This window comes from Chiloscyllium plagiosum, unplaced genomic scaffold, assembly GCF_037043375.1.
Source record: "Chiloscyllium plagiosum isolate Xiang-an unplaced genomic scaffold, Cpla_swu_hap1 HiC_scaffold_44, whole genome shotgun sequence".
Lineage (NCBI taxonomy): Eukaryota > Metazoa > Chordata > Chondrichthyes > Orectolobiformes > Hemiscylliidae > Chiloscyllium > Chiloscyllium plagiosum.
This window is the reverse complement of record NW_028270182.1, coordinates 7,306,919-7,333,780: the sequence shown is the minus strand read 5'-3', so window position 1 is coordinate 7,333,780 and position 26,862 is coordinate 7,306,919. Positions and strand designations below refer to the sequence as shown.

The 26,862-nt window shown below is 52.4% G+C and overlaps 2 protein-coding genes across 4 annotated transcripts in view; one reads left to right on the top strand and one right to left on the bottom strand.

Annotated features, from left to right (window-relative positions):
* LOC122544382 (transcription initiation factor TFIID subunit 6-like) overlaps positions 1-9,189 on the bottom strand; it is a 14,933-nt gene extending 5,744 nt beyond the window's left edge. Inside the window, exons 1-5 of the mRNA XM_087982827.1 lie at positions 9,099-9,189; positions 7,739-7,915; positions 5,021-5,107; positions 1,744-1,897; positions 350-406 (exon numbers count right to left, since the gene is read on the bottom strand). Of these exons, the coding sequence (XP_087838953.1) occupies positions 350-406; positions 1,744-1,897; positions 5,021-5,107; positions 7,739-7,894 (454 nt within the window). The 5' untranslated portion in view covers positions 7,895-7,915; positions 9,099-9,189. The remainder of the gene's footprint in view (positions 1-349; positions 407-1,743; positions 1,898-5,020; positions 5,108-7,738; positions 7,916-9,098) is intronic.
* A 4,379-nt stretch (positions 9,190-13,568) lies between these two features.
* cnpy4 (canopy FGF signaling regulator 4) overlaps positions 13,569-26,862 on the top strand; it is a 45,402-nt gene continuing 32,108 nt past the window's right edge. For all 3 annotated transcript variants that reach the window (XM_087982973.1, XM_043683668.2, XM_087982972.1), the window contains exons 1-3: positions 13,569-13,689; positions 21,866-21,992; positions 23,388-23,484. In XM_087982973.1, the coding sequence (XP_087839099.1) occupies positions 13,596-13,689; positions 21,866-21,992; positions 23,388-23,484 (318 nt within the window). In that variant the 5' untranslated portion in view covers positions 13,569-13,595. The remainder of the gene's footprint in view (positions 13,690-21,865; positions 21,993-23,387; positions 23,485-26,862) is intronic.

Sequence of the window (26,862 nt, the reverse complement as noted above, 5' to 3'; positions counted from 1 at the left end):
TAAATTTCAAATAACTATGTACCTCAATCCCCAGGTCTTTCTGTTGTACAACACTCCCCAGAACCCTACTTTTAATTGGGTAAGTTCTGCCCTCCCATTTATCCAAATTAAACTCCATTCGCCACTCCTCCGCCCATTAACCCAACTGGTCACGATGACTTTGTAATCCTGGATACTGTTCTTCCCTGTCCACTGTACCACCAACCTTGGCGCCATCTGCAAATGCACTAACCAGGCCTTCTACGTTTTCATCTAGATCACTGATTACAGACAGAAGTGGAGACAGTATATATCCCTGTGGAACACCGTTGGGATCAGAAATGAGACAGCAGACATTGCCGAAGCTTACCGGGCGGTGGATTCTCTGGGATGGCAGGTTGGATTCCCTCTATACTGAGCCAGTGAGCTGAGAAGCAAAGAGAGAGAGAGAGATTGACAGTTACACTCAATTAAATTCCACCCTCCAACTGCACCCACACTCCAACCCCTCCACCCCCCACCCCCACTACCTTGAGCTGCAAGGGCACCAGTCGTTACCCACCCCTCACTCACCACAAACGGCTGTCAGAGAGCTACCTACAGCTGAGCAGCTTGCTAGGCTGCTATCTCAGATTCCTGATGACCTGCTTATGCCTGAACTCTCCTGCTCCGCGGATACGGCCTGACCAGCTGAGCTTTTCCAGCGCCACACTTTGTGACGCTATCCCGGGGGGATCACAGGCACTCACGTTGGCCGTGGGTCTGGAGTCACATGCAAACCAGGTAGGGGTTAGGACAGCAGATTCTTCTCCCCCCAGATGGGTACCAGAGAACAGCACAGATATTTTAATTGCAGCTGTTCATTCCCTATTAACCTATTAATAAATGGTTGCCATGGGGTTTCCTCTCACACCCACTGGGACAGACGCAAGAATGCCAAATCGGTCAGAATGATTAGATTCCCTACAGTGTGGAAACAGGCCCTTCGGCCCAACAAGTCCATACCGACCCTCCGAAGAGTGACCCACCAGACCCATCCCCCATATTTACCCCTGACTAATGCACCTTGTGGGAAATTTAGCACAGCCAATCCACCCTAACCTGCACATCTTTGGACTGTGAGAGGAAACCCAAGCAGACACAGGGAGAATGTGCAAACTCCACAGACACAGACAAACAGCACACAGACAGTCCCCCAAGGCTGGTATCGAACCCGGATCCGTGGCGCTGTGAGGCAGCAATGCCAACCACTGAGCCACCGTGCCACCCAGGGATATTGCTGCAGAAAGTGCACAGTAGAAGTACTGAACAAAAGGGGGATGATGTAATCTCTGTGACAATGCCCCAACCATCCAGAGTGTGGACAGGGTAACTGTTCAGCACCGAGGGCTGTGTAAACTGATGTTCCCTGTGAGAAGTTGCATTCTTGTACCTATCCTGAAGTGTGCAAGACAAAACACATTTAACAGCAAGTCTCCTCTCTCAGCAACACCATGGCATTTGGTTTTTTTTAAATCAACGTACTTAGAAAAGCTCAAACGCGCCTTGACAGCAGGTGGAACCTGAAGCCAAGCCTCCTGGCTCAGGGATAGGGACACTACCACTGCGCCACGAAGAGCCCTCGTGACGCAAACTCCGCATTTACAAAGTGACGGATTTGTTGGTGTTATCTGACGCTGCAGCGTTAGCCTGGTCCTTTCCAGAGGGCCCGCAGAAGGAGCGGGGGGACGGGGGGAGGGTTTGAGACGAGGGCTCGCTGTTTACCTTTGAGACAGACGTCCAACGGCACCCGCGGGAGGGGCGTGTTGATGATGTCGCTGAGGTCCACCTCCTTCTCCTCGTAGAAGTGGAGCTCGCGCCCACCCCCGCTGGCGTACCGGAAGGGAATGAACTCCTGGGCGTGGAACCCGTACAGCGGCTGCAGAGAGAGGCAGCTGGTTATAGGGTTAGAGTTAGGGTTCAGGGGGCCCTGCCATTGTTAATCACCCTGTCCCCTCCACCTTCAATAAACCTGTTTGCCTTGGCGTCTCTATACCAGGGATTGTGGCAGATGATTAAGCTATGCCCTCTGTATGAAGGGGACAGCTTTATAAAGGACCTGAGGGGGAACTTTTTCACATAGAGGGTGGTGCGTGTATGGAATGAGCTGCCAGAGGAAGAGGTGGAGGCTGCTACAATTACAGCAGTTAAAAGACATCTGGATGGGTATATGATTAGATTAGATTCCCTGCAGTGTGGAAACAGGCCCTTCAGCCCACACCGACCCTCTGAAGAGTAACCCATCCAGGCCCATTTCCCTCTGACTAATGCACCTAACACTATGGGCAATTTAGAATGGCTAATCCATCCTAACCTGCACATCTTATATGAATAGGAAGGGTTTAGGGATATATGGGCCAAATACTGGCAAATGGGACTGGATCAGCTTTGGCAACCTGGTTAGCATGGACGGGCTGGGCCGAACGGTCTGTTTCCGTACTGTATGACTTTATGATAGACTCCAGCTGCTGTGGAGAGATCGGACAGTCTGGGATTATTCTCAAGAGCAGATCAATGGGAAAATTAATGGAGGAGCTTGCGCATTCAGCTGGCTTGGAATTTCCACATCAATGGACTGCCCAGCGTTTATTTTTTATTGACAGAGGGTGGGGGGGGTGAGCTTCCCTCTGGAACCGCCGCAGTCCCATGTGGTGTAAGGACACCCACACAGTGCCGTTAGGGAGGGGGTTTCAGGATCCTGACCCAGCCACGCTGAGGGAACTGCCGATATATTTCCAAGTCGGGATGGGGAGTGGGGAACGTGCAGGGGTTGACGTTCCCACATATTGGCTGCCCTGGTCCTTCTCGATGGTAGAGGTCGTGGGTTTGGAAGGTGCTGTCTGAGAAGCCCTGGCAAATTGCTGCAGTGCATCATGTAGATGGGACACAGTGCTGCGAGTGCCCATTGGTAATGGGGAGGGGGAGCTTTGAAAGTGGCAGATATGCTGCCAATTAAGCAGGCCTTGCTTAGCCCCAGATCGTGTCAATCTTCCAGTGTTGCTGGAGCTGCACCTTTCCAGGGCAAATGGGGAGTATTCCATGACACTCGTGACTTGTGCCTTGCAGATAGTGGCATTCCCACAGATACGCAGAGCACACAGCGTTTTAGAACCTTCTGTTTGATGGCGCGGAGGGCACGAAACTGTTCTTTTAATTTGGAGTTATCAGGATCTGGAACACGCCACCACAAACAGAGGTGGAGGAAGATTCCAGCGGGACATTCATGAGCACAATTATATAAAGAGGATAGAATAGAATTCCTACAGAGTGGAAGCTGCCCATTTGGTCCACTGAGTCGACACTGACCTTCTGCAGACCATCCCATCCAGACCCACCGCCCTACCCCGGCATTTCCCATGGCCATTCCACCCTAACCTGCACACCCCTGGGCACTATGGGACAATTTAGCACGGCCATTCCACCCTAACCTGCACACCCCTGGACACTATGGGACAAGTTAGCACAGCCAATCCACCCCAACCTGCACATCCCTGGGCACTATGGGACAATTTAGTATGGCCAATCCACCCTAACCTGCACACCCCTGGACACTATGGGACAAGTTAGCACAGCCAATCCACCCCAACCTGCACACCCCTGGGCACTATGGGACAATTTAGCATGGCCAATCACCCTAACCTGCACATCCCTGGGCACTATGGGACAATTTAGCACGGCCAATCCACCCTAACCTGCACATCCCTGGGCACTATGGGACAATTTAGCACGGCTAATCCACCCTAACCTGCACATCCCTGGGCACTATGGGACAATTTAGCATGGCCAATCCACCCTAACCTGCACATCCCTGGGCACTATGGGACAAGTTAGCACAGCCAATCCACCCCAACCTGCACACCCCTGGGCACTATGGGACAATTTAGCATGGCCAATCCACCCTAACCTGCACATCCCTGGGCACTATGGGACAATTTAGCACGGCCAATCCACCCTAACCTGCACATCCCTGGGCACTATGGGACAATTTAGCACGGCCAATCCACCCTAACCTGCACATCCCTGGGCACTATGGGACAATTTAGCACGGCCAATCCACCCTAACCTGCACATCCCTGGGCACTATGGGACAATTTAGCATGGCCAATCCCCCCTAACCTGCACATCCCTGGGCACTATGGGACAATTTAGCACGGCCAATCCACCCTAACCTGCACATCCCTGGACACTATGGGACAATTTAGCACGGCCAATTCACACTAACCTGCACATCCCTGGGCACTATGGGACAACTTAGCACGGCCAATCCACCCTAACTTGGACATGTTTGGACTGTGGGAGGAAACCGGAGTATCTGGAGGAAACCCACGCAGACACTGGAGAATCCATGCAGCCAGTCACCCGAGGGTGGGATTGAACCCGCGTCCCTGGCGCTGTGAGGCAGCAGCGCTAACCACTGAGCCGCCATGCCGCCCCGTACTCGTGACAAGGAAAAGAAAGGTCAAGGCCTAGCTCTCTCCAAACCCTGAGGCAGGCCGGAGGAATTAGACAGCCTCCTTCACAGCCTGAGACTGAAGCCTCTCACCGTGGATCTTCATCCTATTTTCTACCTGGGGAGTGCTGATATGGCCAGTATTTGTCAGTATCCACGGAGTGGCGTGCCTGGGCTGCTTTGGGTCAGCGTGGAGCCCCATGGAAGGCAGACTGGATAAAGATGGCAGGTTTCCCCCCCCACCCCCAAAAGGAGATCTGCATGGGAGGATGGGGGGGTGCTGCTTTTTACTAGCAATCGGTGATGGCCGGGATCACCTTGGTGAGGTTTTAATGTGAGATTCTGTTGCGTTTGTTTAAATCCCTCCAGCAGCATTTGCACCCTCGGTCGCCAAGGCATTAACGCGATGATGAGCATCAGCCTCACCATCCCACCCTGTCCCCAGCTACACTCTGAGATCAAAGGCCCTAATACCTGGGTAAATCGTTTCTCCTTAGTTTGGGGTGAGGGGGGTGGTTAAGCAGTGGGAAGGGATGTAGGGGATTGGCAAACCTCCACATTTTTCAGCTTCAGAGCACAGTCAATGTCCACCGTCGTTAGCTTCTTCCGTTTGCCATGGTACATGTACTTCAGGGCATCCTGAATGGGAAGACACAAAAACCACATTCGATAAAAAGGCCCCTTTAACTGGGCCATGAGGACTCCCCAGTGCTGGTTACCCCATCGGGAGTAAGTGAGGTGCTGGAGATCAGAGTCAAGAGTGTGGTGCTGGAAAAGCACAGCAGGCCAGGCAGCATCCGAAGAACAGGAGCTTCGTCAGGGAAGGGCTTATGGCCGAAACGTCGATCCTCCTGCTCCTCGGATGCTGCCTGACCTGCTGTGCTTTTCCAGCACCACACGAGATTTTCCTATCCTCCCATTAGCCCCCCCCCACCTCCGGTACAGAGTTAACATTGAAAACGGATGCAGGAGTAGGCCATTCAGCCCTTCCGGCCTGCCCCACCATGCAACACAAACATGGCTGACCATGCAACCTCAGTATCCCACTCCCACTTTCTCTGCGTACCCCTCAATCCCTTTAGCCAGACGGGCCACGTCCAGCTCCCTGGTAAGGCCCGTCTGAAACTGGAATGACAGAACGTGTGAAAGGCAAGTTAACTCAGACGCTGGATTCATCCCCCATCGACTAGCTTTAACATTCACCTACACTCAGCAGCGGCACTGCAGGCCATCTACAAGACGTAGGAGCAGAAACTAGGCCATTCAGCCCATCGAGTCTGCCCCACCATTCAATCATAGTTGATACGTTTCTCAACCCCATTCTCCCATAACCCTCAAACCCCTTGATACCCAGGAACCTATCTATCTCCGTCTTAAATATACCCAGTGACCTGGCCTCCACAGCCTTCAGTGGCAGTGAATTGCATCGATTCCCCACTCTCTGGCTGAAGATGTTTCTCCTTCTCTCCGTTCATTATTCTCAGGCTGTGCCCTCGGCTCCTTAGCTCCAAGGTGCACCTGCTGAAATTCAATAAGGCTCCTCTGACTGCAGCTTTCCAAACCTGGGACCTCTAGCACATAGAGAGAGAGAGGAGGGCAGCAGATACACAGGGACACCAGCCCCCTGCAAGTTCCCCTCCGAGCCCCCTCACCATCCCGACTTGGAAACGTATCCGCCGTTGCTTCAGCGTCCGTGAGTCAGAATCCAGGAACTCCCTCGCTAACGGCGCTGAGTGGGTGCCCCTACAGCACACAGGACTGATGGAGAAAGCCTGTCATCACCAATAGTTTAACGCTCACGCACATACACCAAGGGCTTGGACTCTCCCTTTCTATGTGACCTCCCACAGCCCTCAGTGATGACCAAACTCCACCTATTCTGGCCTCTCGATTCCTATCATTCTGCCTCTAACAGCATCACGCCTCCAGTGCTCCTCGTCCCTAAGTGGGGCAAAGTCAAATTTAGTCCAATTCTGCTCCTTCGAGCGTTTCACTAGGTTATTACAGGCGCTGTGCAAATGCAAGTTCTGGCTCCTTTGAGGTAAGAGATGCTCGTATTCCTTGTTACGTCGACCCTTCATCAGGAAAGGCTTATGCCCGAAACAGCGATTCTCCTGCTCCTCCGTTGCTGCCTGATTTGCTGTGCTTTTCCAGCGCCACACTCTCGATCCCGCACAACCAGACAAGTGCAGGATGGTACATATACACCCACACAAGACAGAGGCAGGACTTACAGTGAAAGACAGGTGGTTTTCAGGGGATTTCAGGATAACCTTTCTCACCCAGAGGGTAGCAGGGGTTTGGAGCGCACTGCCCTGAAGGGTAGTTGAGACAGGAAACCTCACAACAGTTTGAAATAAAACTGCAGCGGATTTTTTATTATCCAGTAACTATGGGACCGGGAGTGGATAACCAAGAGTCCACGTGTAAAAACACTCACTAACTAACAGAAACATAATGCAAGGGGTGTGCACATCACTGTTACACTTTGTTTACAGCATAGATCTCTTAAATAAGAATGCAACTTCACCTTAAATAAAACCTACTGACAGAGAGCCTTCTAACTCTCACCCTCGCCTGACTACTCAGAGATGGTGACATTTGAGGAGAAAGTGACTCGAAATTAAATCAACTTGAGTGGTCGCTTGATTGAACGAGGACATTTACAGCAAGATAGATTAATTTTAAAACGTGTAATAATTGGACTGAATAATACAGCGAACTTCATGAAACAAGAGGTGTATGATTTTTGCCAGTGTTTCAAGGGTGCCTGTTCAAAAGGTGCTAATAAAAACAAAGTTTTACTGCAATGGGAGGGGTCGAGATTGTGGTGCTGGAAAAGCACAGCAGGTCAGGCAGCATCTGAGGAGCAGGAGAATCGACGTCTCGGGCATAAGCCCTTCATCAGGGATTAGGCTTGCAACGGGATGAGCACTGGGGGTAAGACAACATTCAAGGCTTTGGCGAAAGTGAGGACTGCTGGAGATCAGAGTCAAGATTAGAGTGGTGCTGGAAAAATACAGCAGGTCAGCATCTGAGGAGCAGGAGGATCGACGTCTCAGGCAGGAGCCCCTCATGAGGAAGTGGGACTAGTGTAGATAGTGGGATGGAGACTCAAAGGGTCTCTTCTCTGTGATGCGACAGCTGACTAAAACACTGCAAAAAAACACACGTGCACAAACACGGGGCAAGCACACAAGCACGGCGCATGCACGCTCGCAAACACAGGGTAGTGAGACAGAAATGCGCTTAAAACAGAGGGAAGCTCACCTGGGCCAGCTCTTTGATCCTGTAGCTGACCTCCTCAGTCAAGCTTTGGCAAGTTTCCTCCGAAAGCTGGGAGATTCCTATGGATTCGGCGATCACTTTCATCGACTCGGTGGGAAGCAGCGTGTTGCTAATCTTCAGTTTCTTCTCATTGGCCATGCTCACCTCCCATCATCCACCCTACAGCAGACAGAGGGGGGGGGGGGGGAAAGACAATGAATCAAGGCTCTCTTCAGGGCCACCAACACATCCGCACCATGCGGCGCTCACGGGGCGAGAACCATTCCCGCTCCCAAAGAACCGGAGCTGATACTACGGCTTGGACAGAACCGGCATTTTGGCGCATGCTCGGCCCGAAACGATCAGCCAGCCCTCCGCAAAGCAGGGTGAAACGTTTCTGGGGAAGGCAAACATTTGCCAGTCCCCCTCCTCGCTCCACCGGGGCTGCCTGACCTGCTGGTCGCTTCTCATTCCCAGCGCCCGCAGTATTTCACTTGGAGCCAGTGCCTTCGTACAGTCCAGGAGGGAGCACAAAACCAGACAATTCTTTATTCATACACGGGAAGTGGGCGTTGGTAGCAAGGCCAGCATTTATCCCCTCACCCCCTTCAACTGAGCGGCTTGCTAGACCATTTCAGTTAGGAGTCAGCCACAGTGCTGTGTGTCTGGAGTCACGTATAGGCCAGACTGGGTAAGGGCAGCAGATTTCCTTCCCTGTCGGGTTTTTGTGACAATAAGAAACGCAACGCTCAGAAGAAATTCTTTTCAATCCCGTCTTCTATCTTTAAACAAGCACTCGATTCTTCCCCTAAGAAGGGGAGATATAACTCCAGCATCCACCAACGCCTGCTGCAAGGATTACAGATACAAAACTCCCCATACATAAAACGGCCAAAGATTCGACAATACGTGTCCCCTCCCAGGGATGCTGATAGGAAAGGAGTCTATTAATTCACGGTTACCTCCACGTCACCCTCCCCAGACCCCCCTCTCCCTTGACATGAGGGATAATTAGCTTGGGAGTGGAATGGAGAAAGAAGGAAAAGATGTTAACTCGGTTTCACTCTCTGCAACCACTGGCAGATTCTGCCGAGGTTCTCCAGCAATTTCTGTTTGTGTTTTCCGATTTCCGGAGTGCACAGCATTCGGCTTTTTTTTATTATACTGCTCGAGGAGGGAGAGCTGGGTGGAGGAGGATCTCAGCTGGGGGGGGGGGGGGCGGGGATCTTGGCAGAGATGGGTATCTCAGCAGAGGAGGGGAGCTGTTGGTGGGGTAGGGTGTAGAGGAGCTTGGGTGCAGGGGAGGTACTGACAAAGATGATTGGGGTCATAAATTCCCTCTAGGTCTCTCCCTCACACTCACCCAGTGAAGCTGCTGCTGAGGGAGGTGGCCGAGGGGAAACAGTGGGCTCTCTCCCTCGACACAGTTTATGTCTCCCTCCCCTCCCCCCCCCACACACACACACACCCCTATCTCTCCCTCCCTGTCTTGTCTGTCTTCCCCCCCCTTACCCCCCGTCCCTCACCCCTCTCCGTCTCTCACCTTCTCCTGTCCTCCCTCCCTCACCCCTCTCCTTCCCTCACCCTCCCCCACTCCCCTCACCTCCTTCCACCCCTAACCTCACCCTCTCCCCTCCCTCCTCTTTCACTCACGCTCTACCCACCTCCCTCACCCACCCTCTCCCCCACCCCCTCCCTCACCCCTCCCCCACCCTCTCCCCTCCCCCACCCCCTCCCTCACCCCTCCCTCACCTTCTCCCACCCCCTCCCTCACCCACCCCCTCCCTCTCCCACCCCCTCCCTCACTCTCTCCCACCCCCTCCCTCACCCTCTCCCTCCCTCACCCACTCTCTCCCTCCCTCACCCACCCTCTCCCCTCCCTCACCCACCCTCTCCCCTCCCTCACTAACTCACCCTCTCCCCTCCCTCCCTCACCCACCCTCTCCCCTCCCTCCCTCCCTCACCCTCTCCCCTCCCTCCCTCCCTCACCCTCTCCCCTCCCTCCCTCCCTCACCCCTCCCTCCCTCCCTCACCCTCTCCCCTCCCTCCCTCCCTCACCCTCTCCCCTCCCTCCCTCCCTCACCCTCTCCCCTCCCTCCCTCACCCTCTCCCCTCCCTCCCTCACCCTCTCCCCTCCCTCCCTCCCTCACCCTCTCCCCTCCCTCCCTCCCTCACCCTCTCCCCTCCCTCCCTCCCTCACCCTCTCCCCTCCCTCCCTCACCCTCTCCCCTCCCTCCCTCCCTCACCCTCTCCCCCCCTCACCCTCTCCCCCCCTCACCCTCTCCCCTCCCTCCCTCACCCTCTCCCCTCCCCTCCTTCTCCCAACCCCTCCCTCACTCACCCTCTCCCCTCCCTCACCCACTCCCCCTTCCCTCCCTCTCCCAACCCCTCCCTCACTCACCCTCTCCCCTCCCTCCCTCACCCACTCCCCCTTCCCTCCCTCTCCCAACCCCTCCCTCACCTTCTCCCCTCCCTCACCCACTCCCCCTTCCCCCCCTCTCCCAACCCCTCCCTCACCTTCTCCCCTCCCTCACTCACCCTCTCCCCTCCCTCACTCACCCTCTCCCCTCCCTCACCCACTCCCCCTTCCCCCCCTCTCCCAACCCCTCCCTCACCTTCTCCCCTCCCTCACTCACCCTCTCCCCTCCCTCACTCACCCTCTCCCCTCCCTCACTCACCCTCTCCCCTCCCTCACCCACTCCCCCTTCCCCCCTCTCCCAACCCCTCCCTCACCTTCTCCCCTCCCTCACTCACCCTCTCCCCTCCCTCACTCACCCTCTCCCCTCCCTCACCCACTCCCCCTTCCCCCCCTCTCCCAACCCCTCCCTCACCTTCTCCCCTCCCTCACTCACCCTCTCCCCTCCCTCACTCACCCTCTCCCCTCCCTCACTCACCCTCTCCCCTCCCTCACCCTCCCTCTCCCCTCCCTCACCCTCTCCCCCTTCCCTCCCTCTCCCAACCCCTCCCTCACCTTCTCCCCTCCCTCACTCACCCTCTCCCCTCCCTCACTCACCCTCTCCCCTCCCTCACTCACCCTCTCCCCTCCCTCACCCTCTCCCCTCCCTCCCTCACCCTCTCCCCTCCCCTCCCTCACCCACCTCCCCTCCTTCTCCCCTCCCTCCCTCACTCACTCCCCTCCCCTCTCCCTCCCACCTCACCCACTCACCCTCACCCCCTCTCCCCGTCCCTGTGTGTGTGTGTGTCTCAGACCCTGACCCCTCCACCAGGCGCCATCTTGTGTGTGTCTGCCCTCCCGAGTCCGGGCTCCAGGCGGCTCCCCGCGCGGTGTATGCCGGTGTGCCCCTCTCCCTCCCTCCCTCTCGGTGTGTGCCCGTGTCTCTCTCCCCACCCCTGCGGCTGTAGCCGGCCTCCAGCGCCAAGCCCTGTCCCCTGCCTCTGCCTCCAGCTCCTCAGGCCTGGGCCGCGACACGTGACTCCCGCCCCCCTCCGATTGGCCGAGATGCCGCCCCGGTCCCGATTGGCTCACACGCGCCCGACACGTCCCTCCCCGCACGTGGCCTCCAGTCCCATCGCCGATTGGCTGGTACGCCGCGTGGCCCCACCCCCTGAGCACGTGACCTTTTAATACCCTCACCCCGCGCGTTCCCCACTCATTCCCGCTCCGACCGCCGGCGGGTGCGGATGGCAGGGAAGGGGTGAATGTTTGGGTTTCATGAAATGGCTGAAAATGTGTTGCTGGAAAAGCTCAGCAGGTCAGGCAGCATCCAGGGAACAGGAGAATCGACGTTTCGGGCATAAGCCCTTCTTCAGGACTGCTGACCTGCTGTGCTTTTCCAGCAACACATTTTCAGCTCTGATCTCCAGCATCTGCAGACCTCACTTTCTCCTCCTTTCATGAAATGGCCCTCGGTTGGATATAGATCTGCAAGTGGAAGGGCCTGGCGCACGAGCTTCACCTGTACTCCCTCTCACCAAAGCGTGCATCAAATACTAAACAAACCCCACACGAGGCAAAATATAGTCCCACAAACAGCCTGCCTTCAAAACAACGAGGAGAAAGTGAGGGCTGCAGATGCTGGAGATCAGAGCTGACCTGCTGCGCTTTTCCAGCAACACATTTTCAGCTTCAAAACAACAACCATGACGAGGCTTTTTAGCCCAGCTCCGGCCGATTGCACCACTCCGGACAATCTCATCTCAGCCACTTTCCTGTCCTGATCCCCATCTCGCCCATTACTAATTAAAAAGCCACCTCGCTCCTCAGATTAGACGTCAGCCCCAGAGAGGTCTTGGTAGAAACCTGACAGCATGGTCATTCAGCCCGTCGGGTCCACACTGACCGTCAGCAAAGCATCTCACCCAGCTAGTAAATTTTGGGATGAGGAACTGGTGATGGGGAGATCTGAAGGGTGGGTAACAGGAGGAGGAGAGATTACACCAGCAAGACCTGGAAGAGGTGGGCTGACTGACCATAGACCCCTGCCTCAGAGGAATAGAGTCACCATCTTGCTGTATCACCAGCACCTCAGAACAGCCACAGGCTCATTGCCCTGTTCCAGGGCCCACTAGAGAACTAAGTCGAGAGTGTGGTGCTGGAAAGGCACAGCAGGTCAGGCAGCATCTGAGGTGCAGGAGAATCAACGTTTCGGGCATAGCCCTGCATCAGGAACTGGAGACCTAACTGAGTGTGGTAGCCCAGCTGAAACCCACAGGCCACTGGCAGAAATTATTGATGATGTGGAGGTGCTGGTGTTGGACTGGGGTGGACAAAGTTAAAAATCACAGAACACCAGGTTATAGTCTACCAGGCTTATTTGGAAGCACTGTGTTTCAGAGCTACCTGATGAAGCAGCCTCGCTCCGAAAGCAAGAAATTATTGACTTTAACCTAATACAAGGAGAAAGTGAGGACCGCAGATGCTGGAGATCAGAGCTTAAAAATGTGTTGCTGGAAAAGCGCATCAGGTCAGGCAGCATCAGAGGAGAAGGAGAATCTTATGCCCGAAACGTCGGTTCTCCTTCTCCTTTGATGCTGCCTGACCTGCTGCGCTTTTCCAGCAATACATTTTTAAGCTTTAACCTAATACACCATGTCAGAAACCAGGCGTTCAGCCCACTGAGCCAACTGACACCACGAAGCTAAAGGGATCATGGAGATTGTTGGTGCAATGAGAGGGAGAGTCAGCTGTGATTATTATGAATGCTGGAGAAAGCACGAGACCATAAGGAATGAGGACTTTTGGAAGGAGCCAGTTTTTAGATATTTCCTTATTGACTATCCTGGAGGTGTTCTTGCCCTCTCTGCACCAGCTGAGACTTGAACTCAAGCCCCTGGCCCAGAGGTAGGGTCACTACCACATGCAGTCACGGGCGGGAAGTTCAAATTAGAGCAGCAGCCAATGGGGAGCCGAGAGTGGACACTGGGCGGTGCACATGCGTCGAGAAGCCGGCGTGATTGGTTAGGATCTGGAGGGACACCCTCAGGACGTGCCCCCATGATTGGCTGAAGTGGTTGGGTATCACTTGGGGGCGCGACCCACCTCCTAATTGGCTGAAGGGATCAGACATGGGGGCGGACGACGCATCTGATTGGCTGGAACCGCCGCCACTCGACGGGGCGCGCTTGCTCGTTTAGTTAAAGGGGCGGGAGCGCCATGTGAGGACGTGGCGCTGTGATTAGCTGAAGGTTGTTTGGGGGCGGTGCCCCACGTGTGGCTATGAATGGCTGGGGGCGGTGCCCCCACGTGGGGACGGGTCTCCGTGACAGGCCGCTGCGGCGCCCACGCGGGCCGGGCCTTCGCCTGATTGGCCGGAGCGGGCGGCGCGCGGGGAGGCGGGTCCGCGTGATTGGCTACTGGCCCGCACGCTCGAGCCGGGCTCCGCGGACGGTGGTGGGGGTGATGCTGCGACCGTTGCTCTTGCTCTTTGTCCCGCTGCTCGCTGGCAGTGCGGCAGCGGAGGAGGAGGGGGAGAGGCTGCCCACCAAGTGCGAAGGTAAAGGGGAGAGGCTCTCCTAACCCCCTCGCCCCCGCGCCGTTGAGCAGATCTTGATATTTGGGGGACGGTGGAAAGTCTGTTGGGGGAGGGGAGGGGGTTGGGAAGGTCAGACCTGGTTGCCCATAGCAACTGGGCATCCAAGATGGCGGCGGTCCATGGGGCAAGAGCCAACCTCCCCATGTTGGCCAACTGGTGTCTCCCTTTATCTGCCCCTCTCTCCCAACCTTGTGTGAGCTGGATTGGGCATGTTATCCCAAAGTAAAATATTACCCACTTTCTGGGGGAGACAGAAAGGGAAGGGGCTGGTGGCACTGGACAATGGGCTGGCACTGCCCCGATGGGGCGAGCGGCCTGGGTTGCTTTTGTTTCTCAGCTCTCGTGAAGGAAAGTGGTGGCACGGTGGTTAGCGCTGCTGCCTCACAGCGCCAGAGACCCGGGTTCAAATCCCGCCTCCGGCATCTATAACCCTCAGTGTGGAGTTTGCACATTCTCCCCGTGTCTGCGTGGGTTTCCTCCGGGTGCTCGGGTTTCCTCCCACAGTCTACAAATGTGCAGGTTGGGTGAATTGGCCATGCTAAATTGCCCGTAGTGTTAGGTGAAGGGGTAAATGTAGGGGAATGGGTCTGGGTGGGTTGCTCTTCGGCGGGTTGGTGTGGACGTGTTGGGCCGAAGGGCCTGTTTCCACACTGTAAGTAATCTAATCTAAGCTCGGTGCAATGACAACATCTTTAAAAGGCGTCTGGGTGGGTATGTGAATAGGAAGCATAATTTGGAGATGCCGGTGTTGGACTGGGGAGCATAAAGTTTAAAAAATCTCTCAACACCAGGTTATAGTCCAACAGGTTTAATTGGAAGCACACCAGCTTTCTGAGCAACACTCCTTCATCAGGTGATAGTGGAGGGCTCGATCATCACACAGAATTTATAGCAAAAATTTACAGTGATGCAACTGAAATTATACATTGAAAAATTGATTGTCTGTTAAGTCTTTCATCTGTTAGAATACCGTGATAGTTCCACTTCTTTCATGTGTAAATCACAAAACCTTTTTTTAAAAAGTTGCATTCTCAGGTTAGCTGTTAACAATGGTGATAGCTAGACAATATGTTGAAGGTGTTAGCCCCCTGTGTTCTCTGTCTATGCCATAATGTTTAGATCGATTCTAATCTAAAAAGTGAGATAACGGAGTTTTACATGAATGCATGCAGTTTTTGAGCAAAGTACAAATTCACCCCACAAAAAATATGTGTGCATGTGGGTCTTTGTCTGTCTGGATTGGGGGTTGTGAGTGTGAGAAAGTGTGTGTGTGTGTGTGTAGATTGTCTTAAGTCTGTGAGGGGGTGTACGTGCGAGTGTGTGTCTGAAAGGGTGTGTGTGTGCGTGTGTGTGCGCAATGCAATGGTGATCACCTGCAATGTGATATGAACCCAAAGTCCCGGTTGAGGCCCTCCCTATGGGTACCGAACTTAGCTATCAGCCTTTGCTCGGCCACTTTTCGCTGCTGCCTGTCCCGAAGTCCACCTTGGAGGATGGTCACCTGAAGGTCTGAGGCTGAATATCCTGGACCACTGAAGTGCTCCCCAACTGGGAGGGAACCCTCCTGTCTGTTGGTTGTTGTGCGGTGCCCATTCATCCGTTGTCATAGCCTTTGCTCGGTTTCCCCAATGTACACCTGCGTCTCCATCAAGGACGGAAACCTCAGCACCACACTCTACCGCAAACCCACAGACACCCTCCCAATGCTATACTTCTCCAGCTTCCACCCAAAACATATTAAAACAGCCATTCCCTATGGACAAGCCCTACGCATACACCGGATCTGCTCAGAGGAGGAGGAACATGACGGACACCTGGAAGTACTCAAGGATGACCTCACAAGAATTGGGTACGATGCTCAACTCATCGACTGCCATTTCCGACGTGCCACAGCAAGGAACACTATTGACCTCCTCAGGAGACAGGCGCGTGCTGCAACCGACAGGGTACCCTTCGTTGTTCAGTACGTCCCAGGCACTGAAAAATTACACCATGTTCTTCGTGCCCTGCAACACATTATCAATGAGGATGAGCACTCGCCAAGACCTTCCCCACACCTCCACTACTTGTCTTTAAACAACTGCCAAACCTCAAAAAGATCATTGTTTGTAGCAAGCTGCCCAGCTCTCAGGACAACTCCATACAACCCTGTCACGGTAGGCACTGCAAGACATGTCAGAGTGTGGACATAGATACCACCATTACACGTGGGGACACCTCCCACATTGTATATGGCAGGTACTCATGTGACCCAGCCAATGTTGTCTATCTTATACGTTGCAGGTAAGGATGCCCGGAGGCATGGTACATAGGGGAAACCGAGCAAAGGCTACGACAACGGATGAATGGGCACCGCACAACAATCAACAGACAGGGGGGTTCCCTCCCAGTTGGGGAACACTTCAGTGGTCCAGGACATTCAGCCTCGGACCTTCGGGTGACCATCCTCCAAGGCGGACTTCGGGACAGGCAGCAGCGAAAAGTGGCCGAGCAGAGGCTGATAGCTAAGTTCGGTACCCATAGGGAGGGCCTCTACCGGGACCTTGGGTTCATGTCACATTACAGGTGACCACCATTACATTATATACACACACACACAGACACTCCTACACACACACACAGGCACTCCTATACACACGGACACACATATACACAGACGTGCGCACACACCCTTACAGACACACACTCACACATACACCCCCTCACAGACTTAAGACACTCTACACTCGCTACACACACATACACTTTCTCACACTCACAACCCCCAAACCTTGACAAGAACACACACACACAGACAAAGACCCACATGCGCACATATATTTTGTGGGGTGAATTTGTACTTGCAGGGTTACTTTGCTCAAAAACTGCATGCATTCATGTAAAACTCCGTTATCTCACTTTTTAGATTAGAATCGATCTAAACATTATGGCATAGACAGAGAACACAGGGGGCTAACACCTTCAACATATTGTCTAGCTATCACCATTGTTAACAGCTAACCTGAGAATGCAACTTTTTAAAAAAAGGTTTTGTGATTTACACATGAAAGAAGTGAAACTATCACGGTATTCAAACAGATGAAAGACTCAACAGACAATCAATTTTTCAATATATAACTTCAATTACCTCACACTGTAAATTTTTGCGATAAATTCTGTGTTAGGATTGAGCCCTCTGCTACCACCTGATGAAGGAGCGTTGCTCCGAAAGCTAGTGCTTCCAATTAAACCTGTTGGACTATAACCTGATGATGATGTGTGATTTTTAACTGAAATAGGAAGGGTTTAGATGGATAGATTGCTGGTAAACGGGGACTAAGTTAGTTTAGGATATTCGGTCGACATGGAAGAGTGGAGCTGAAGGGTCTGTTTCCGTGTTGTATAACTCGACAAGGAAATTTGGGACCACAGGATTGAGCACTGCGTTGTTGTAGTTTGAATTAAAATCTCAAAGAAAGGTATGTCTTTGGAGGAGCTGTGTTGGTTCAGTGGTTCAGTTTTAAGAGGAATTGCATCTTAATCCAGAGGTCTTGGCAAATGTTCTGAAGACTTGGGTTTAATTCCCAACGTTCTGAACGAAGCAGCAAAACTGACTGGTCCAAGTCATAGAAACGCTACAGTGTGGAAACAGGCCATTTGGCCCAACAAGTCCACACCGACCCTCTGGAGAGTATCCCACCCAGATGTATTTCTATTAGTTTTATATTTCCCCTGACCAATCCACCCTAACCTGCACATCCCTGGGCACTATGGGACAATTTAGCACGTTGAAACTTTATTGCTGGAACAGCACAGCAGGTCAGGCAGCATCCAGGGAACAGCAGATTCGACGTTTCGGGCACAGGCCCTTCTTCAGTTTCCTGAAGAAGGGCCTGTGCCCGAAACGTCGAATCTCCTGTTCCCTGGATGCTGCCTGACCTGCTGTGCTGTTCCAGCAATAAAGTTTCAACTTTGATCTCCAGCATCTGCAGACCTCACTTTCTCCTCGACAATTTAGCACGGCCAATCCACCCTAACCTGCACATCCCTGGGCACTATGGGACAATTTAGCACGGCCAATCCACCCTAACCTGCACATACCTGGGCACTATGGGACAATTTAGCATGGCCAATCCACCCTAACCTGCACATCCCTGGGCACTATGGGACAATTTAGCACGGCCAATCCACCCTAACCTGCACATCCCTGGGCACTATGGGACAATACAGCACGGCCAATCCCCCCTAACCTGCACATCCCTGGGCACTATGGGACAATACAGCACGGCCAATCCACCCTAACCTGTACATCCCTGGGCACTATGGGACAATACAGCACGGCCAATCCACCCTAACCTGCACATCCCTGGGCACTATGGGACAATACAGCACGGCCAATCCACCCTAACCTGCACATCCCTGGGCACTATGGGACAATACAGCACGGCCAATCCACCCTAACCTGCACATCCCTGGGCACTATGGGACAATTTAGCACGGCCAATCCACCCAAACCTGCACATCCCTGGGCACTATGGGACAATACAGCACGGCCAATCCACCCTAACCTGCACATCCCTGGGCACTATGGGACAATACAGCACGGCCAATCCACCCTAACCTTCACATCCCTGGGCACTATGGGACAATACAGCACGGCCAATCCACCCTAACCTGCACATCCCTGGGCACTATGGGACAATACAGCACGGCCAATCCACCCTAACCTGCACATCCCTGGGCACTATGGGACAATTTAGCATGGCCAATCCACCCTAACCTGCACATCCCTGGGCACTATGGGACAATTTAGCACGGCCAATCCACCCTAACCTGCACATCCCTGGGCACTATGGGACAATTTAGCACGGCCAATCCATCCTAACCTGCACATCTTTGGACTGTGGGAGGAAACCAGAGCAGCTGGAGGAAACCCACACAGACATGGGGAGAATTTGCAAACTCCACACAGTCGCCTGAGGTTGATGTCATACACTTCACAATGGACTCCCCGTCGTGACCCGTACAGTCCTTCCAGTTGCCCTAAGCACTTAAAAATGGAGGACAAGTGCATTCAAGTCCAAATATCGCTTTTCGTATTTTTTTAGTCAACCTTTTCAGGGATGTTATCATACGCCTCAGGTGCAAGTGAGACTTGAAATTGGCCCTCCTGCCTTAGAGGTAGGGACACTAGCACTGCACCCCAAGAACCCCTTTGGCCCACCTTTCTTTACACCTTCCCATGTATCTGCAGGGGCTACCACAGCTGCCCCTTCACCGCCTCCCTGCTCACCATCCATGGGCCGAAACTGTCTCTACAGGTGAAGCAGGGTGACAAAACGTCTGGAAATGAACCTTCACGTCAACTCTGAGTCAACGAGGCTCAACATTAGCTTGCTGTCTCTCCCTGGATGCTGCCTGACCCGCTGTGATCTCCAGTGTTTTGTTTCCATTACTTTTCTTTCACTGCTTTTACACTGGTGGTGGTTGGCAGACCGTGGCACTGAAAGATGGTCTTGATGATGAAGCCAAAGGCCATGCTACTGTTGTTACCAACCCACCTGGTTTACTCCTGTCCTTCAGGGAAGGCAAGCTGTCATCGTTGGCCGGTCTGCTTTACTCTGCCTGGCTAACAGTAGATGGCCTGACAAGCCACTTCTTTCAGGGTCAACGAATCCCTGGCCTTGTCTGTCAAGCCTACATTGCACTAAACTTTGATGTAGACGGAAAGCGAGCCTTCCAAGACAGGAGCGGGACCGTCTAGATTTTAACTGACCGTTGCCTCAAAATGTTGGTTTGCAGGTGCGGCAGGTCATGAAGAAGGCAAAGGGACTATCATCCTTCATTGCTAGTGAAGGACCTACCATTGAGGGACCTTGTTGAAAGCCTTACTAAAATCCATTACAGACAACATCCACTGCTCTACCCTCATCGATCAGCTTCACCATCTCCCCGTGAAGATCTGGATTCGAGGGACGGGGGGGGGGGCAGTCTCTCTGTTCCGTGATTGGTCAATAAGGACTCGCAATTGGTCTGGTCCTTCTCTTTGTTTCTTCATACAGCTGGGCACAGAGCGTCCACAAACACAGAGGCTATACACTTTGGTATTCCTTGGAGAAGCTACACACATGGCTTAAAACAAAGACATTTTTAGACTTTCCTTAAAGAAGGGTACAGGCCATGATTGCATAGTATATTCAAACAGTTACCGATCAGTATCGCTTTATTTGACAGTTACTTGGTCCAGTGATATTTCCTGGAAACCAACTTTGTTTTCCAACACTCAGGCCACCCTTATCTCACTAACTGAGCCATTGCACCTGTACCTGAAGGTCAGTTAGGATGGCCAGTGATGTCTTATCTAGTCTAGTTATTTCTATGCTGTAAAGGGAGCATTGTCTGCTAATCTCTATTGAAGCAGACTGTGGTTAGTCACTTATGAAGCTATAGTAGACTTAAAAACCATTTTATGCAGCTTTTAGCAGAATTGTCAATTTGCAGCCATGCAGCCATTTTGTCATGTTATTTGCATTGAGAAGCCATTTTATTGCCGCCTAAGTTATTAAGAACATCTGTTACGCGGTTGTTCCTGACAACAACTAGTTACCTCAGCCTGTATTCAGGTTTCAGATCCTCACTGGAGGGATGGGGTTTATAAACAGGGAGGTTATGTTGCAGCTGTATAGGGTGTTGGTGAGGCCACAGCTGGAGTACTGTGTGCAGTCCTGGTCTCCTTACTGAGAAATGATGTCCTGGCACTGGAGGGGATGCAGAGGAAGTTCACTCGGTCGATTCTGGAGTTGAGAGGGTTGGCTTAGGAGGAAAGATTGGCAAAAAGGCAACCAACATCATCAAAGACCCCTCCCACCCTGGTTATACGCTCTCCCATCAGCCAGATGATACAAAAGCTTAAAAACCCATACCAGCAGATTCAGGAACAGATGCTTCCCATTGGACTTTAGATTTGAAATTTACAATGTTGATCTTTTTATCTACTGCCGTGCAACCGTAACTCTGTACGCCTCACTCTGTTCCATCACCCTATCGTCTGTTTGTCTTTGTGTGTTATGATCTGTTTGTACTGCTCGCAGAACAAAACGTTTCACTGTACTGTGGCAACAGTAAATAAGCCTATACTGATTGGAATTTAAAAGCTAATCTTATAGAAATATGTAAAATGATAAAGGGAACAGAGAAGAGAGAAGCAGGGAGGTTGTTTCCACTGGCGGGAGAAACTAGAAATAGGAGGTGTCGTGGAGATTAAATCAACTCGACTCAACTGTTAGCAAGAGCAAAGAAAAGATCTTTATTCAGATTCTGAAGAACCGACCCAATACATTCAGCCAGCTGCCTCATGTAAAGGGCACTTGAGCATAATTCAGACACTCTTCTTATACCATTCTTATCACGCTCTCAAAGGCAAAGACTGGGAAAAGTTAAGTTGTTATTTTCTCATCCCCTGGTCGTGGACATAGCTGTTCTTATGCTTTCCTCAGCTTTCACTGAATTTGACCGTCGCGAGGTCAAGTTGAATGTTTACAGAGTTCAAACAGAGACAAGCTGTCTCCTGGCTGCAACACTCAGCACAGCATTAAATTTAGAAAAGCATTCTCTTTCAAGTTTCACAGTAAATGTTAAATTTGTTAATTTTCCATTACAGGGGCATAGCCTCAAAATAAGTGGGGAGCAGATTTGGGACTGAGTTGAGGAGGAACGTCTTTCCCCCAGAGGGTTGTGAATCTGTGGAATTCCCTGCCCAGGGAAGCAGTTGAGGCTACCCCCGTTGAATGTTTCTAAGGCAAAGACAGATTTTTTTGTTTTGAACAATGAAGGAATTAAGGGTTAGGGTGAGCAGGTGGGTGAGTGGAGCCGAGGCCATGAAAAGATCAGCCATGTCCTTATTGAGTGGCAGGGCAGGTTCGAAGGTGCCTACTGCTGCTGTACAGGGTGCTGGGGAGGCCAGTGACGTTTCTCATGTTGGCAGAGGCACTGGTTTGGCCCGTGGCAGCACTGGGTGCACAGCTGGCGTGTATTTCTAAGCCATAAGCAAGACATTGGCGGGGGTGGGGGGGGAGAAAAATCAAACGGAAACCTTTCTACTGCGTAGCACCTAACTCTTTCACGTTGTTCTGTCTGTGTGTGTGTGTCTGGTGTGAAGTGTGCAAGTTTCTCACACTGGAGCTGCAGTCTGCTCTAGACAAGACGAAACGTTCCAAGGAGGTGTTGGAGCTCGGAGAAGTGCTGGACAATGGGAAACGCAAGCGAAAGATCAAGTACAACACGTCGTAAGTGCTGCGCAATCATCCATTCGGCGGCCCACTCATGGTTTCTGCTTTGTTCCCGGTTTCCCGCTAACAACCTCCCTTCACTGTCTGAATTCCCTGGAACACCTTCCCCAGGCTGCGGTTCATTCCCTGTCAGATTCCTGGCCTTGACGAATGGATACTTACTGCGGGCTGTGTGTGATCTAGAGCACAGGGACTGGGCTCAGGCTGCTGGACTGAGGAGGGGGAGAAATTTCTTCAATATACACAGGGATTTGCTCAGTGATTAGATTAGATTAGATTACTTTACAGTGTGGAAACAGGCCCTTCGGCCCAACAAGTCCACACCGACCCGCCGAAGCGCAAACCACCCATACCCCTACATTTACCCCTTACCTAACACTACGGACAATTTAGCATGGCCAATTCACCTGACCTGCACATCTTTGGACTGTGGGAGGAAAAACGGAACACCCGGAGGATACCCACACAGACACGGGGAGAATGTGCAAACTCCACACAGTCGGTCGCCTGAGGCGGGAATTGAACCCGGGTCTCTGGCGCTGTGAGGCAGCAGTGCTAACCACTGTGCCACCGTGCCGCCCACAATATACGCAGGAGCTGCTCTGCTCTGTAATGAGACACCGGTCAGGAGTGTGAAGGAATGGATGCAGCCCCAACAACACTCGAGAAACCCGACACCATCCAGGGACAAAGCAGCCCCCCGCTTGATTGGCACCACATCCCCTCCCTCCCCCACCGACGCTCAGTAGCAGCAGTGTGTACCACCTACAAGATGCAACTCACCAAAGATCCTCAGGTAGCACCTTCCAAACTCATGACCACTTCCACCAAGAAGGACAAGGGCAGCAGATACATGGGAACACCACCCCTTGCAAGTTCACCTCCAAACCACTCGCCATCCAGACTTGGAAATATATCGACCGTTCCTACAGTGTCAATGGGTCAGAATCCCTAAAGGCACTGTGTGGGTGTCCCAAAACCACACGGGACAGTGATAGTTCAAGAAGGGAGCGCACACACACACACCCCTCCCCCTGCTGCTGCCACCCACCTTCCCATGGGGCAATAAATGCTGTTTTTCTTTCTGAGCATTGTTAGTCTTCAGAGTCTGAGAAGAGACATTTTGGGAGGGGGGGGGGGGGGCGGGTGGGGAGAAGAGAGAGAGTGTCAGACAGACACAGAGAGAGAGACAGAGAGACAGAGAACAGCTCAGAACAAGTATTCAAGTTAGCCAAAGTCAGAGGGAAACAACGATTGCCTTCTGGTTGCAGTCAAATGGCCCCGAGTTGTCAGCTTGAAGTGAATTTGCTCACTGCGACTGACTGATTCTTTCTCTTCTCTCACCCCACCCTCCCTTCTATTCCCTCCCCCAACCCCATCCCCATCTGTTAGGGAGACCCGGCTAGCTGATGCCATGGATAACATCTGTGAGAGAATTCTGCAATACAACGTACACGCCGAGCGACCCGGGAGCTTGCGCTATGCAAAGGTAGAAGTGCCTTTTCACAAAGTTAACATTAGATCGAGCAGCAGCCTTCAGTTCGCCCCTGTGCCTGTCCCCGGTCTGAAGTTGGCTGCGCTGTTTTGTTAGCGCTGTTAGTCCCACTAGGCACTGAGGGTACTGGAAAGCGCCAGAGAAACTCAACAGGTTCTGTGCACAGAGAGAGAGAGAAAGCAGAGTCAACGTTTGTTCCTTCTTTGGAGCAGCCTTGCTTTGACTCTGAATCCTGGCCTGATCGCACAGCTGTTTACAGCACAGGAGGAGGCCACTCAGCCCACACCAGCCACATCGCCAGCTCAAACCCACCTTGCAGCGTTCGGCCTGTATCCTTACAGCTCAAGGCATCGGAGCTACATTCCCAAAATGTGTCAAGGATTTCCACCTTCGCTAACCCTTTCAGGCAGCGACTTGAGAGCCTCTGTGTGGGGAGAAAGCAAAGTTCTTCCTTTTGATCATTCTCCTGATCATTTGAAATCTATAGCCCATCCCCTGTTAAGGGAAACAGACCCATCCTAGCCCCTCTGTAACCCTCGACACAGTGTGGCTGCTGCTGCTGCTGCACACTCCTGTATTGTCCAGCTGATGGTGCCAATGTGCTTTAATGAGCTGGTACACTGGGTTCTGCTATAATGTGTCTCTTCAACATGAATTGGCTTTAATGTGATTGAAGAGTTTAAACCATTATTTGCAGAATGTGAGCTTTCCTTGCCTGTACTGGCTATAATGCGATTCCACCCCCATCAGAATAGAATCCCTACAGTGTGGAAACAGGCCCCTTCGGCCCAACAAGTCCACACCGACCCTCCGAAGAGTAACCTGCCCAGACCCATTCCCCCTAACCTATATTTCCTTCTGACTAATGCACTTAACTGGCACGTCCCTGAACACTAAGGGTGGATTGGCCGTGCTGAATTGCCCCATAGTGTTCAGGGAGTGTCCATTTAGGGTGGATTGGCCGTGCTGAATTGCCCAAACGGACACTCCCTGAACACTATGGGGCAATTCAGCACGGCCAATCCACCCTAAACGGACACTCCCTGAACACTATGGGGCAATTCAGCACGGCCAATCCACCCTAACGGACACTCCCTGAACACTATGGGGCAATTCAGCACGGCCAATCCACCCTAACGGACACTCCCTGAACACTATGGAGCAATTCAGCATAGCCAATCCACCCAAACGGACACTCCCAGAACACTATGGGGCAATTCAACACGGCCAATCCACCCAAACCTGCACATTTTTGAACTGTAGGAACAAACCCACACAGACACAGAGAACGTGCAAACTCCACACAGACAGTCGCCCGAGGCTGGAATTGAACCCGTGTGCCTGGCGCTGTGAGGCAGCAGTGCTAACCACCGTGACACCACCCATTAGTTTAAATGGCATGGCTATTGCGCGATTTTCTTATAATGCGAGATCGCACGAGAATGGGACTGTCACGTTATATCAGACCCGACTGCACCTAACTACAGGTAGTTCAGCTATAACGCATCTTCCGTTAATGCGAATTGGGAATGCTTTTTCTAAAACACCAACTTTTGAAGTTAACGGGGTTACATCAGCACCACTTTGAGTATATTTGTATTGAGCGGTTTTTGTACAGCAGGGGTCACCACAGGAACAGAACAACTCTACTCAGTCAGATTCCGAACCTGCATGGGAGGGGCGATGGCCTAGTGATTCCTGGACCGTTAATCCAGCGACCCAGGAAAACTCCCGCAGCACCTGGGTTCGACTCTCGCCACGGCAGGAGGTGGAATTTGAATTCACCAAAAAAAACAATTCTGGGATTAAGAGTCCAATGACGGACACGTGTCGTCAGTTGTTGGTTCACTCACGCCCAGGAAACCGCCATCCTGACCTGGTCTGGCCTACAAGTGACTCCAGACCCACAGCAACGTGGCTGGCTCTGCACAGCCCTCTGGGCAATTAGGGATGGCCAGCAACTCCAAGAAACGCAGATGCTGGAGATCAGAGTCGAGAGTGTGGTGCTGGAAAAGGACAGCAGGTCAGGCAGCATCCGAGGAGCAGGGGAATCAACGTTCCGGGCATAAGCCCTTCACCTGGAATCCCTTTCTGTCAATGAATTTTTTAAAACTTGGTGTGCTGTTGGTGAATGTGGATGTACTTTTACTGATGATAAAACTCATCACCTCCTCCATCAATATGACTGAGTGCAGAATAAAGTCTTTTCCACCAGGGGTGGGGAGGGAGTCCAGAACTAGAGGCCTTAGGTTTAAGGTGAGAGGGGAAAGGGACCTAAGGGGCAACTTTTTCACTCAGCGGGTGGTGCGTGTATGGAATGAGCTGTCAGAGGAAGTGGTGGAGGCCGGTACAATTATGACATTTAAAAGGCATTTGGACAGGTACATGGAAAAGCAAGGTTTAGAGGGATAGGGGCCAAACGCAGGCAAACGGAACACGTTCAGTTTAGGGGACCTGGTCAGCATGGACGAGTTGGGCCGAAGGGTCTGTTTCCGTGCTGTATGATCATGACTCCGTGGTCTCCATACGACCAGTTGCCTATGCTCAATGACCTACAGCAGCTCTTGTGTTAAGTAACACGCTGGTGTTAAACTCCCCACCCTCTTGTGGTACACTCCATATCCCAGGGCCCTCCAGCCCCACGCCTCCCCTGTCAATTCTGGTCTCTGGTTTTAATTATATGCAACCCATTGATTACATTTATTCACCCTCAGGATCTCTGTGTCGCTGGCTGGGCCCACATTATTGTCCATCCCAATTGCCCAGAGGGTAACGATGGCAGATTTCCTTCTCCGAATGAACCGCTTCAGTTTTTCTCAATAATCATGGTCAAAAAATGTGTTGCTGGGAAAGCACAGCAGGTCAGGCAGCATCCGAGGAACAGGAGAATTGACGTTTCAGGCATAAGCTCTTCACCAGGAAACATCGGTTCTCCTGCTCCTTGGATGCTGACTGACCGGCTGTGCTTTCCCAGCACCACACCTTTTGACTCTGCTCTGCTTCCTATCAGAAAGATGTTATGAAACTTGAAAGGGTTCAGGAAAGATTTACAAGGATGCTGCCAGGGTTGGAGGATCTGAGCTACAGGGAGAGGCTGAACAGGCTGGGGCTGTTTTCCCTGGAGCGTCGGAGGCTGAGGGGTGACCTTATAGAGGTTTACAAAATTATGAGGGGCATGGATAGGGTAAATAGGCAAAGTCTTTTCCCTGGGGTTGGGGAGACCAGATCTAGAGGGTATAGGTTTAGGGTGAGAGGGGAAAGATATAAAAGAGACCTAAGGGGCAACTTTTTCACACAGAGGGTGGTACGTGTGTATGGAATGAGCTGCCAGAGGAAGTGGTGGAGGCTGGTACAATTACAACATTGAAGAGG